The following is a 13,350-nucleotide window of genomic DNA, read 5'->3' on the forward strand; positions in this document are numbered from 1 at the left end:
AAGCGCCTCTTGTATTGTCGAAGGTATACAACATTACTTGTGCATATACTCCGGCTGCGACATCCACAGTATTTTTGCGTATAACTCACTCCAAAATTCATAAAAAAGTGCATATTTCAGATCAAATTTACTAATAAATTAGAGACCGAAAATTACAAAATTTGGTTTTTAAATAAGTTTAGACCCTCGACTATAAGTGTATGTAAAAATACTTTAGATCAGGTCACCCATTCGGACGCGGTCCAACGACGCCAATGTGCAAGGTGTTCTGCGCAAAAATACTGTGGGCAGCATAACCAGAGTTTACATTTTCTATACTGAAATGCCAATTTTACCACAGTTTGAAATGGGCCCCCGGGGGTTCCGTAGAGGGTCTAAGAGGGGAAGGATACATTTTCTGAAAGCCTGGACTCCGTAGACCACAAAATCGTTGTACAAATAACTAAACATTTCCCATACATACTTATAAGTATGTATTCATTTTAGTAATGCTGTGAATTGTCTTTTGCAGAAAATGCAAAGCAGGCCAAGGAACCGGGTGCTCTCCTGCTACTTGGAAGCATTATGAAAGAGTGCATCGCATTATAGGAAACGACCGAATAAATAATGTTGATGCTGTCGTGGTGGATAGTATAACAGGTAATTTTATTTATGTATATTAATTATTACTAATTAAGAGGGTTTTACAATTTTTATTGTTGTATAGCAATGCCGCCTACGTCGCCAATTTCGCCTTCATGCTCTTCACTTCCAGTTGATTCGTCCCCTACATTTTCGGCATCATCGTTTCCAGCCCTCAGCGAAGTCTCCACACCTGCAACAAAAATAAAAAATCAGAAAATAAGCGAGTTAAACGAAACCATTAAAACAGCCATGGCAGAAAACAATAAATTAACTGCAGACCTGATTGAAATTGAGAAGAAAAAGGTAGCTGCAATCGAGATATTGTCCCAAAGCGTCGTTAGCTTCTTGGAGCGAAACTAATTAAAAATCGCTGGTGCACTCATAGTGTCTTCATATGTATCAAGGTGTATTTCACAAGGTGGTGTTGGGGTGGCAGCTGAATTTTTCGCCTTGAAAAGCATTACGCCAAAATGATGGGTTTGTTGTAATTCATACCAATGACAGTATGAATTTCTGCGTATAATTTGTTAGTGTAATTTTTTAATTATATACGGCTAACACCACCTTGTTAAATACACCTTGATATGTATATTATTTTAGTTAACTAAAAACCCGATCTCTTTGGCTTTCATGAATGAAAGCAAATTTTATATACAGTTGCGGATAGTAGCAAAATTCAAAATAATATTGTATTGTATCCCGTTCAATTTTAGTACAAAAAAGTGCTAGTTTCAGCATTTCGTTCATGCGTTATATGGAAGAATTATATGTACACTGGCAATCAAAAGTGAGTACATAGTGTTTTGTGTTTAATATTAACAATGTTTTTAAGTTAACATTTTTTTGTTATTTTTTTATAAATATGGTTCATGCTTTAATAAAAATCACATAAGTCAAGCTTTCAAACTTTATACAGAACTTAGAAAAATTCAATGAATTTTCGTAAAAATTTTGACCTTTTGGCTACAAGAAATTTTCTTTTATATGGTAAAAAGTACAAAAAGCCGTCAGCAATAAAAAATTCATTAAAAATCAATGCGATTTTTTAGCCGCTTAAAACTTGCTCTTGTTTTACTAGAATTAAAGAAACAATCTATCTGCGTACTCAAAATTTTTCTAAAAATTCAGATTAAAGCATAAAGTAGAAGCATATATTGTAATTCGACCCTGATGATTCATGGCAGAAGTGAAAAATACCGCCGAAAAATGCCGGCGTAAAAAAACTAGAAGCAAGGCTTGATAGAATTTTTTGTGCTGAATAAAACCGTGTTAAAAAAGAACATATTGAGGGTTAAATCTCAGATTTTAAATTTATAAAAAATGGAGTATTTCAAAAACTAATTGACCAATTGGAAAAATTAGTACACCAGTAATTAAAATACCTTTCATTTGAAGTTTCTGAAAAAAAAATAATAATTTTGGTGCATATAATACATAGTCAAACCTTAAAGTTATGTATATCGTAAGAAAGGTACGATTATCTGCTTTTTGACAAAAGCATTTAGACATTATGTAAGTAAAACAATTTTTTAAAAAATATACTTACGGAAATATTCCTTTAAAGAATTTCTTATCAATTCTCCTTCAGATCGATCACTTTGGTTGTTGCTGCATTGCGGGTTGCACCTGCTATCTCGTTGCATTTCTACTACCCAATTCTCTACGATAGAGTCCTTCTGTGCAATTAAAAAATTGTGTAAAACGCATGCAGCACAAATCACAGTGTTTGCATTTTTTATGTGATTATCCACGCCTTTTCCAATTCTTCTAAATCTAAAATAGCATACAAATTTAACCATGTTGGAAAGAGACAAGAACGTGTCTTTGTATTCACCTGGCTTTTAAATGGTCAAAAGCATTTTCCACAACACGTCGACACTTGGATAATCTATAGTTGAATTTTTGTTGTTCAGGTGTGTTGTTTACGCTATGCGGGTATGGCTTCATTAAATGCTGAGATAGGCGAAAGGCTGAGTCACCTATAACGTGCACTGGTATTTTTGTGGATCCATACTGCCAGCTCAATTCATCAAGGAGTGCGCATTCCTGCAGCTCCCGTTTTAGAGACGACTTTTCAAAAATTGAGGAATCATTGCACCTTCCTGGGCTGCCGCAATGGATATAACTGAATCTATATTTTGCGTCTACTAAAGCCAACAGTACGACTGAATACCACCCTTTGTANACGTGTTAGAGACGACTTTTCAAAAATTGAGGAATCATTGCACCTTCCTGGGCTGCCGCAATGGATATAACTGAATCTATATTTTGCGTCTACTAAAGCCAACAGTACGACTGAATACCACCCTTTGTAGTTGTGATAATCAATGGCTTCTTCTTTTTTTGGGTGTATCTCTATATGACATCCATCTGTATTATAAAACCGTTTCTGATAAAAGTTCTTTTCCATCGCATTACTTTTAAGCCTACCTATAGCTCCAATACATTGTGGATAACCCATTGCATTGAAATCTGCAACTCCTTGCTCAATTTGCGACCTTTTAAGGGGAAAATTGTTTAAATAAATTGGCGCCAAACTTGCCCAAACTTCATTGCAAAACTCAATAAATATTTTGCAAACAGTAGCTTTGCCTACTCCAAACAAGTGTGCAATTGACCTATATTCACTAGAAGATCCTAATGCATAAAGAGCAATTGCAACGCGCTTTTCTAGTGGAATTGCATCCCGATAATTTGTGTCCTTTTTGGTTATTTTTTTTAGGAGACTACATAATTCGTCAAAGCTGGATCTATTCATCCGGAAATTCTCTTTGAAAAACTTAGAGCCATTCTTCTGGCAGTCTACTTCCCAAAAGGTACTGGAATGTTCCTAAAATATATTCATTATAAACCAAAATTTGTATCTTCAAATTGCTAACATACCAAACACCAGACACTTTGTGAACGCACTATTGTTGGGTCCAGTAAATTGGCAGCAATAGACAAAAGCATTTTATTTTCTCTTATCTTCTTTTTTAAATAATATGTCGTCACCTCACTATCTATTATTTTAAAATAAAATGACAAAATCAATATAACGATTTTAATTTTAGGCACCATTTAAGAATTGTAGCACGTGGCGATAGAAAAGTAAACAAACGAATGACAGTTTCAACACAATTTTGATCAAACACGCAGTCGAAACAGTTGACAACTCTCTCAAACCCAAAACCTGCAAACCCAGGGTTTCACTTTGGTGGAAACGTAATATTAAAGTGTTTGACGTGATTCTTAAAATATTGAGCAGAAGCGGTTCAGACTGAAGGCCCGTATACGGACCACATTACATAGATTTTTTTTCGCTTAAGAATCGCTCAGGTTGAGCGGTACACTGAGCGAAACTGTTTGATATAAGCTTGGTGCAAATAACCCGTGGAATTTCGCGAGCCATAATAAGGCTTTTTGTTGGAATTAATAAATAAAATTTAAATTGAATATAGTTTGTATATATTAACTAAAAGGAAGTTATTTTTCTATACACTTGTTCCACGACTTTTTATTGCGATAGCACGTTACTTTAGTATCTTTTTCGTCGTTGGTTATAATTCGTATAAATTGTAATTTCGCCCGGGGTTCTGTGGTACAACATGTTTGTTTTTAAATTTTTCGTTTTAATTAAATTAATTTTCAAATATGGCCAACGTTAATGATTTTTCGCTAGCGTGTGATGCATTGTTCGAGTTTGAGGGGGGATTCACTAATTTGAAGATTTTGATCCAGTTTTAAAGTAGGGGACTTCACACCAAGCTTGGTACTCGTTTGTGTATTTTGTTTGTGTAAAATTATTTTATTATCGGTGTACCGGTTACCGAATTATCGTGAAGGAAGCTGTTCGATATTTATTCAATTTTAAATCTGCCCGCTGCCGAAAGGCATAACGCATATGAGTAAGTACAATTCCTTAAATTTTCTATTACAATTTATTTGTTTTTTTAGGAAAAAAGCTATGAATCGGCTGTTGATAAACATAGTTTACCAGACTAACAAAAGAAAACTGAAAACGACGTTCTGAGTTGATATAATTACCGAGTGTCAACCAGCAATTTACCAAAACTATCAAAATGGATGTGAAGACCCTTAGTGTAACATTAGCATTTACTAAAGGGCCGTTTACATAAGACTTTCCTCGCTTTGCTTGACAGTTCGAACTTTGAAAACAAAGCGTGAAGCGTAGAAGGTATGCTACAATAAACGCTTTGACAGCTTCTGCGTTCTCCTTTCCCTCCATATTTTATCTCTGTAAAATAGATAACACTATAATAATATGCATTCGCTTTGCTTTCCTCGCATTCTATTTAGCAATACTCATATAAAATCATGTACTGAACTTATCTGTCAAAGCGAAATTATGAAGAAAAGCAAAGCAAAAGTCTTATGTAAACGGCCCTTAACTGATGGATAATTTTGACTGAACAAATTCGCTCTCCTACTTTTCTGTCTCTTTGAAATCAGCGCAAATTAACTATTTGGTTACAATTCTAGAACAAATTTAATATAACTAAAAGCACGGTTGTAGAACAAAACTAGATAAATGCACGGTTGTATTTTGTATTACGTTTTCCTGTAACAAATTTTCTATATACATACATATGAATTTAGTGGAAAAACTGAAATAAAAAATCGTGATTACGAAGGAAAAATCGTCAAATCGTCATTGAGCTTAAAAGCGCAAACAGTCAACGACGTAGCGTAGACGTAGGTTGACGCAGACACGATCTAGCTTATGGGATTCGCGTGTTAACGAAAACTCACCACCGCATGGCGGTGACGTTGCCGTTGCTTCCCTCTCTCTATCAACAGTAAATTTTATATGCTGATACGTACGTCAACCTACGTTTACGCTACGTCGTTGACTAACTGAGCTTTAAGAATCTGCGTCGGCATAATATGTTTGCCATTGACAATTTTAAGTCCAATTATGCATTGAATGGGCCAATCACACGTACGCTAATTGATATTTATACGTTAAATAATAACCATTGTATTGATTTTTCCTTAACTCGGCTTTGCCTTAAGAATCTTTTATTTTCCTTGTTGTAAGTTAATTTTTTAAATTGTATTAGACACTTTTGTTTGTATCTAGTCTGTAAGATTCTTGTTAATCATAGACTGAATAAAGAAATACGAAATACGAATGCGGTACATGACATGTGTCACTTCACCCTACAGCCGATCCCCAGGAAACAGGAGTATACCAAACGAGAGGTTTTGTCCTACGGGATGGCTCGGACCAATTGTAGTGGTAGCAAAGATGTTCATGCAGGAGATCTGGCTAACCAAAATAGACTGGGATGACAGTCTACCCCGAAATTTGCTGCTACGTTGGGAAAACTTTCTGGATAATTATGAGCATATTCAGAAGATAAAAATCCCCCGATGGACCCATTTTACGCCGTGGGGCGAAGTACAATTCAATGGATTCTGCGATGCCTCGGAAAAGGCATACGCAGCCGCTTTATATATCAGGGTACGCGAGCGCTCTTCAAATAATTCACCCCACATAAACTTGCTGGTGGGTAAAACAAAAGTAGCACCAGTAAAAACGGTGTCCCTCCCCAGGTTAGAGCTCTGCGGAGCATTATTACTGGCCGAACTAATTTATACCTTTATTCCTTAGTTTAAAGTCACGCAGCCTGTAATATACAAATGGACCGACTCCACGATCGTACTCTCATGGCTCTGAAAACCAGCATGTACACGGACAACGTTTGTGGCTAACAGAGTCGCAAAAATTGATGAACTGGTTGGAGTATCCGGGTGGAATCATGTGGAATCTGCGGATAATCCAGCGGATCTTGGCAGCCGAGGCTTGTCCCTCCAGAATCTACTCTCAAGCACTCTTTGGTGGTATGGACTTAAGTGTTTGGAGCAAGATTCAGCTACCTGGCCCTACCAAACCAATAAAAATGGACATTCTGGAGCGGTTTTCAGACTTCTCGCGAGTCATGAGAGTGATTGCGCGAATTTTCCAATTTTTTCGAAAAACTAATCCAGTGCATAAGTTGGCCGCTAGTGACGAGGCAGACGAAATAACCGCCGATGAAATAAAGCAGGTAAAATGTCGTCTCATCGTTATCGCACAGAGGCGTCACTACGCAGATGACTACGGGGCCATCAACGCTTCAACGCCAATCAACGCGAAAAGTTCACTTCGCGCTCTCAACCCCTTCCTCGACAGGGACGGAGTTATGAGGGTAGGAGGACGACTGACGTTAACGAACCTACCTTACAGTGAACGGTATCCAATAATTCTCCCGTAAGACTGTCAGTACTCAAGATTGCTCATAAAATTCACATATCTGATTTCCTTGCATGGAGGAAACCATCTTATGTTAAGAATTTTTCGGTTCGAATACTGGATAGTGTGAAGGAAAAACTTGATTAAAAATTCAATTCACAACTGTAAGGTCTGTGTTATTTACAGAAAGAAGGCGCGGGAGCAGTTGATGGCAGCGTTACCACCGGAACGAACTGAGATACCCAGACCCTTAACCAACACTGGAGTCGACTTCACCGGTCCCTTTGAGATAAGGAGTTTCACGGGTGTCGCATTACCAAGGGCTATGTCTGCGTTTTTGTCTGTTTTGCGACACAGGTAATACACGTGGAGGCTCTTTTGCGCTTCGTGTCCAGACGCGGCTGCCCGCAGAATATGTATTCGGACAGTGGAACCAACTTTGTAGGGAAGAATAACGCATTGCAACAGGATTTTAAACTCTTTGTCTCTGCAGCGGCCAACAGCACAACCCAGACATACGCTCATCAGGGCATTACGTGGCATTTTATACCTCCAGGAGCACCTCAAATGGGAGGGCTCTGGGGAGCGGGGGTACAAAGCTTCAAGATGCATTTCAGGAAGGTAGCGAACAACGTTTTACCATTGAGGAGCTCTCCACACTTTTGGCAAAAATCGAATCTTGTCTTAATTCACGACCAATCAGCCCCATCTCTGAAGACTCGGAATCAATGGAACCTCTAACCCCCGGACACTTCTTAATTGGCACCCCGCTACTGGCAATCTCTGAACCCGAAATTAAGGAGAACCCAATGGCTATTGTCAACCGGTGGCAAAAGATAAAAGCGATTCACCACACATTTTGCGGAAGGTGGAAAGCCGAATACCTGAAGGAATTGCAGAAGAGAGTGAACTGGAACTGCCCCCAACGAAAACTCGAAGTTCTATCTAGTTCGATCTAGTCGTCGTAAAATACGATAACCTTCCCCCAAATGAATGGCGACTTGGCAGAGTCATTAAAGTCTTATCAGGTCAGGACAGCCGAGTACAAGTCGTAGTAATACGAACGGCTTGCGGAATCATAACTCGACCAAGTGTAAAATTGGTACTTTTGCCAAATTGATAAAGCAAAATAATAATCGTATATCTCTTTACAGAACTCAATAACGCAAAATGGTACGTGCCACCAAAACCAACCCCAACCTCACAAGGGCCAATACCGCTGCCTAGTGTGCCACAGCAACCACCGCCTGGCCTTTTGTCGCGAGATGCTCAGGATGGAACCGGCCGAGAGACTGCGTGCTGTCCTCGGGCACCGCCACTGCGCCAACTGCCTGTCGCCGCATCACACGGCGAAAAATTGTGCATCTTCCCGGAGCTGCGAGCATTGCCGGGACCGGCACTATAGCCTCCTCCACCTGGGCGTTGCACCCCGGGACGAGGAAGACGTGTCACTGGGATTGCACGAGCTAGAAATACGTCAGAGAGAGAGAATCGAGCGATGAAGGCGGGGTACTGGAGATGATGTTTCCACCCCAACGCGCCGCCGGGATTCAGACCTGCTCTGTCGGGTGTACGGGCGGCAGTGCAGCGAGCCCCAGCAACGAGGTCGAAGCGCCGAAACACACACCGACACCCACGGCGATTCCAGCAACAACCCCACCGCCGTGATGTTAGAGACGCCCGAGAGCGGATTACGGGCACGGCCCGGAGCGCTCCTGGGCTCTCTGTCCTCATACCCACAGTAGCGGTTAAGATAAGGTCCCGAGGGAGAACGCAAGTAGTGCGCGCCATCGTCGATCCAGCGCAGCCCAAGTCGACAATATCGCTTCACCTAGCACGTCGTCTTCAGCTGTTACCCCAGAGTCTGTGCAGTCGTAATACCAGGACTCTACCGGATAACCCCCGCTCTCACGCTGGACGCACGGATCACCAGCCAGTTTGGCAATTTTCGTCTGGCCGACCCATCGTTCTACCAGTCCAGCGCGGTGTCATTGGTGTTAGGAGCTGAAGTGTATGCTGTGACTCTACGGCCAGGGCTCATGCCAGCCACCACCACTCGACCGACTGCACAGAATACCGTATTTGGATGGATGATATCTGGAGGCACCATCTGGAGGCACCATCTGCTGATCATAGAGTTAGAACATTAGTTAAGTAACAAATCAAACTTTAAAAACAAATATGAATTACGAAATGAAATGTAAGGGAATGAAGTACAAAATGAATTGTAAATAGACAAATGAATTGTAGATACTCTAGTAAGAGTTTATTGCAGCGACGCTGCAAGGCGGGCGGCATGTTTTCGCTAGCCCCCTTCAATTTAAGTATGTTTATGAATTAGAGAACTTCACTTCTAGATGTGGCTGTGATCTAATCGGGAATAGTTACTTGTTACTCGAGTTCCTTTTTTCGACTCCTGTTACCCGCCTTAGACTTTTGGTTTCGCCTTCTGCGATCACCCAACACTCAGCCACTTTGGGAGAAAACTCCGAGCAATCAAGTAAGATTTTCTAATCATGAATCCATTTTATATACCTCTATTACAGCATTTTTTTATACTTATATATATGCAATAAAGAAGTGGCCGTTCGGCACTTACATAAATATATACATATATAATTGTGAAAAATGTGAAGTGTTTTTATTTCATTTACTTGTGGAAAATAAGTCAACCCTCGAAGGACTTTATGATTTCGGCACCTCCTCGACCCTCGTTTGCCGCGGAATTCAAGAGGAATTCCCGGCCCCCAATTCATTCCGTCCCGGACAGTGCTTATGCGGCAAGTTACACACTATCCGCACACCATTGCGCCCGTAAAATCAAAAACTCGCTGCTGCTCTGTGCAAAAATTGCGTTTTACTTTTCTTTCATTATATTTTACGTTTCTTATTTAAATTAATACAAAAATCTTTACAACCTGAAAAATTTTAGTTCAAATATGGTAACAAAACACAGAATAGTTGTCACTTGATGCAAACGCATAAGCAAAGTTGAAAGTTGAGCTAATTCGTGCGTCACCGTCACCGTCAACTTTATTCATGTAACTTAGTTCATTCAAATACACCGACACAACTGACGGTGACGAATTGGAAGTTATGTACTTTCATTTTAAGGCTCGTCCCATACAATATCGGCGTTGGCGCGGGCGCCATTTTGACAGCAGAGAGAGTAACGCCCGTGCTTGCATAATTGTATTCCAAACTATATTTCTTGCCCGCATTTGATTAAAAAGGAAAATTATTTCAGTTGAGAGTTGGCCATCTTTATGTTTTGCCTTTACGTTGGCGTTGCCCAATTTTGATTATGTGGAGACTATCATATAAATGCATGTATTCATAGTCAGCTGTCGAATTGACGCCAACGCCAACGCAACGCCGAAGTTGTTTGTAAACGGGCCTTTATTCCCACGCCAAGGTCTGTTTCACACTGGAACATTTCTGCCATGAGAACAACTCTGTTTTCTGGCAACAGAATCAGTGCGGTGAGGTAAAGTTTCTCAAAAAGTTGTTACAGCTCCTACCCCGCATTAAAGTGGCAATTCTGCTACTGCGCACCAAGACGTGCATAACTACGAAAATGCCGCTACGCAACTTTCAAGTGCAAAAGTTACAAATACACTCAAACGTCTTATACGTATACACTTTATGTTCTGCTGTTGTTCTGCAAGTTTTCATCCAGTGTGAAACCGTTAAGCCTGATATACAGCTCAATGCGAGCGTGAGCGTGAGCTTTTTATTTTTAATTAATTAATTAATTAATTAATCCCTACGGCTTTTTACCCTCCATTCCCGCCCAACCGACACGAGGGGCGCAGTCCCTTTGGTTTGTTAGGTGCCGAGATCTAAAACTATTCAGCTACAGAATCAAATTCATCAGCTGATTAGTATGCTAAAGATAGTATTTCAGTTATTGAGAGTGGAAATGATAGTTTTCTTTATAGTAAAAATCTAATCCGATATATCAAACGTGCTGGAATGAGAGTTAAAATCTTGACATAAACAACGAAATGTTTCGTTTAGTTCGTTAGCCTCAAAAACAGAGGTCGAAAGTGTCTTGACACTCGAGAGGGCACATTAAAATTGACCTCAGCCAGGAGAGCCGGGCTATTAATCAAGCCTGTCATTAATTTTACGATAAATATTATACCTAGCATTTCTCTACGACTTGCGAGTGTAGGCAAATTTATGAGCTTTAGACGACTTGTGTAAGGGGGGAGATTGTAATCTGAATCCCAGTTAAAGTCACGCAACGCAAAAAGCAAGAATTGTTTTTGAATTGATTCAATCCTCTCTGAATGAACTTGGTAGCGGGGATTCCAAACAATAGATCCGTATTCTAGTATAGGTCTATCTAAAGTGGTAAAAAGAGCTTTTGTAGCATAAGGATCTTTGAACTCTTTTCACCATCGCTTTACAAATGCAAAAACGCCTTTGGCTTTATGGAGTCTGCGTTAGTCGTGTCTGGTAGGAACATTAATGAATATCAGGAACAGAATCGGACCAAGGTGGCTTCCCTGAGCAACTGCTGAAGAAACTTTAATTATGTTGGAAGAACAATTATTAACAATAACACTATGTGTTCTTTCAGAGAGGTAAGATGAGATCCATTGAAGAAGACTGGGCTGAAAGCCGATTAGGTCGAGTTTACGGATGAGTAACGAGTGACATACTTTGTCAAACGCTTTACTGAAATCGGTGTATATTACGTCGGTATGAGCATTTTCTCTGAAACCGTTTGAGACATGAGTTGTAAACTCCAATAAATTAGTGATAGTAGATTTTCCATTAGAAAACCCGTGTTGAGATTGTGAAATTGAAGAAGATATAGAATATGTCAGCTGATTAACAATNTATGCTAAAGATAGTATTTCAGTTATTGAGAGTGGAAATGATAGTTTTCTTTATAGTAAAAATCTAATCCGATATATCAAACGTGCTGGAATGAGAGTTAAAATCTTGACATAAACAACGAAATGTTTCGTTTAGTTCGTTAGCCTCAAAAACAGAGGTCGAAAGTGTCTTGACACTCGAGAGGGCACATTAAAATTGACCTCAGCCAGGAGAGCCGGGCTATTAATCAAGCCTGTCATTAATTTTACGATAAATATTATACCTAGCATTTCTCTACGACTTGCGAGTGTAGGCAAATTTATGAGCTTTAGACGACTTGTGTAAGGGGGGAGATTGTAATCTGAATCCCAGTTAAAGTCACGCAACGCAAAAAGCAAGAATTGTTTTTGAATTGATTCAATCCTCTCTGAATGAACTTGGTAGCGGGGATTCCAAACAATAGATCCGTATTCTAGTATAGGTCTATCTAAAGTGGTAAAAAGAGCTTTTGTAGCATAAGGATCTTTGAACTCTTTTCACCATCGCTTTACAAATGCAAAAACGCCTTTGGCTTTATGGAGTCTGCGTTAGTCGTGTCTGGTAGGGACATTAATGAATATCAGGAACAGAATCGGACCAAGGTGGCTTCCCTGAGCAACTGCTGAAGAAACTTTAATTATGTTGGAAGAACAATTATTAACAATAACACTATGTGTTCTTTCAGAGAGGTAAGATGAGATCCATTGAAGAAGACTGGGCTGAAAGCCGATTAGGTCGAGTTTACGGATGAGTAACGAGTGACATACTTTGTCAAACGCTTTACTGAAATCGGTGTATATTACGTCGGTATGAGCATTTTCTCTGAAACCGTTTGAGACATGAGTTGTAAACTCCAATAAATTAGTGATAGTAGATTTTCCATTAGAAAACCCGTGTTGAGATTGTGAAATTGAAGAAGATATAGAATATGTCAGCTGATTAACAATAATTGCTTCGAATAACTTGGGGATAGCGGGGAGTTTCGCTATGCCTTGATAGTTTTCTATAGAGGACCTGCTGCCGTTTTTGTGAAGTGGTATTATGAAAGACTCCTTCCAGGCTGACGGGAAAATGCCATGTTTAAGTAACAAATTGAATAGAGTTGTTAAAGGCTCGCAGATGTTCTCAGCGCAGTTTTTAAGAAAACAGGTCGGAATATGATCAGGTCCGGGCCTAATTTACGCTTTTAAGGTTTTTAAATAGTGTAAAACTTCATCGGAAGATATTACTGGAATATAAGCAGAGTTGATTGGACAAAGCTCGTACGGATAGTCTCCACTTATAGGGAAGTCTACAGAATAATTGGACCTAAAGAACTGGGCAAACATGTTGGCAATGAGTTGGATGTCGCTAGACACAGTGTTGCGATAATGCATAGCGGAAGGAAAACCATGTACTTTACGCGTTGAATTTACGAAACCATAAAATGATTTAGGATTTTTAATTAAATTCTTCTTAATTTTACATAAATATGAATTACTAGCTTATACCCGCGGGTTTCACCCCGCGCTTTTATACGATTATAAAAAATAATTTAATGATGTTAGATTTTATTTCTGTGCCCATTTCGTTATAGCTCGTTATTTTTTAAGCGAGTTAAGGTATTTAGGCCGTTTAAA

The 13,350-nt window shown here is 39.5% G+C and overlaps 2 protein-coding genes across 2 annotated transcripts; both read right to left on the reverse strand.

Annotated features, from left to right (window-relative positions):
* Positions 1-692: 692 nt before the first annotated feature.
* Positions 693-2,571, reverse strand: LOC108377123 (uncharacterized). The gene is made up of 3 exons (XM_017633383.1): positions 2,459-2,571; positions 2,171-2,397; positions 693-814 (listed from the first exon to the last, which is right to left on the reverse strand). Exons 1-3 carry the CDS (start codon positions 2,569-2,571, stop codon positions 693-695), a joined length of 462 nt encoding a protein of 153 aa, XP_017488872.1.
* A 184-nt stretch (positions 2,572-2,755) lies between these two features.
* Positions 2,756-3,859, reverse strand: LOC108377124 (uncharacterized). Its single transcript, XM_017633384.1, has 3 exons — positions 3,508-3,859; positions 3,055-3,454; positions 2,756-2,994 (listed from the first exon to the last, which is right to left on the reverse strand). Exons 1-3 carry the CDS (start codon positions 3,682-3,684, stop codon positions 2,756-2,758), a joined length of 816 nt encoding a protein of 271 aa, XP_017488873.1. The 5' UTR covers positions 3,685-3,859.
* Positions 3,860-13,350: the final 9,491 nt, after the last annotated feature.

The sequence above is a fragment of the Rhagoletis zephyria genome, unplaced genomic scaffold (genome assembly GCF_001687245.7).
Source record: "Rhagoletis zephyria isolate East Lansing unplaced genomic scaffold, Rhagoletis_zephyria_1.1 Rzeph_scaffold_11526, whole genome shotgun sequence".
Classification (NCBI taxonomy): domain Eukaryota; kingdom Metazoa; phylum Arthropoda; class Insecta; order Diptera; family Tephritidae; genus Rhagoletis; species Rhagoletis zephyria.

Excerpts from the sequence above, each read along its gene's own strand:
- LOC108377123 (XM_017633383.1), bottom strand. The coding sequence starts at position 2,571 with ATGAAGCCATACCCGCATAGCGTAAACAACACACCTGAACAACAAAAA. Across the intron at positions 2,398-2,458 it reads TTTGACCATTTAAAAGCCAG|ATTTAGAAGAATTGGAAAAG; the intron begins GTGAATACAAAG and ends ATGCTATTTTAG. Across the intron at positions 815-2,170 it reads TTCTTTAAAGGAATATTTCC|GTGTGGAGACTTCGCTGAGG; the intron begins GTAAGTATATTT and ends TTTTTGTTGCAG.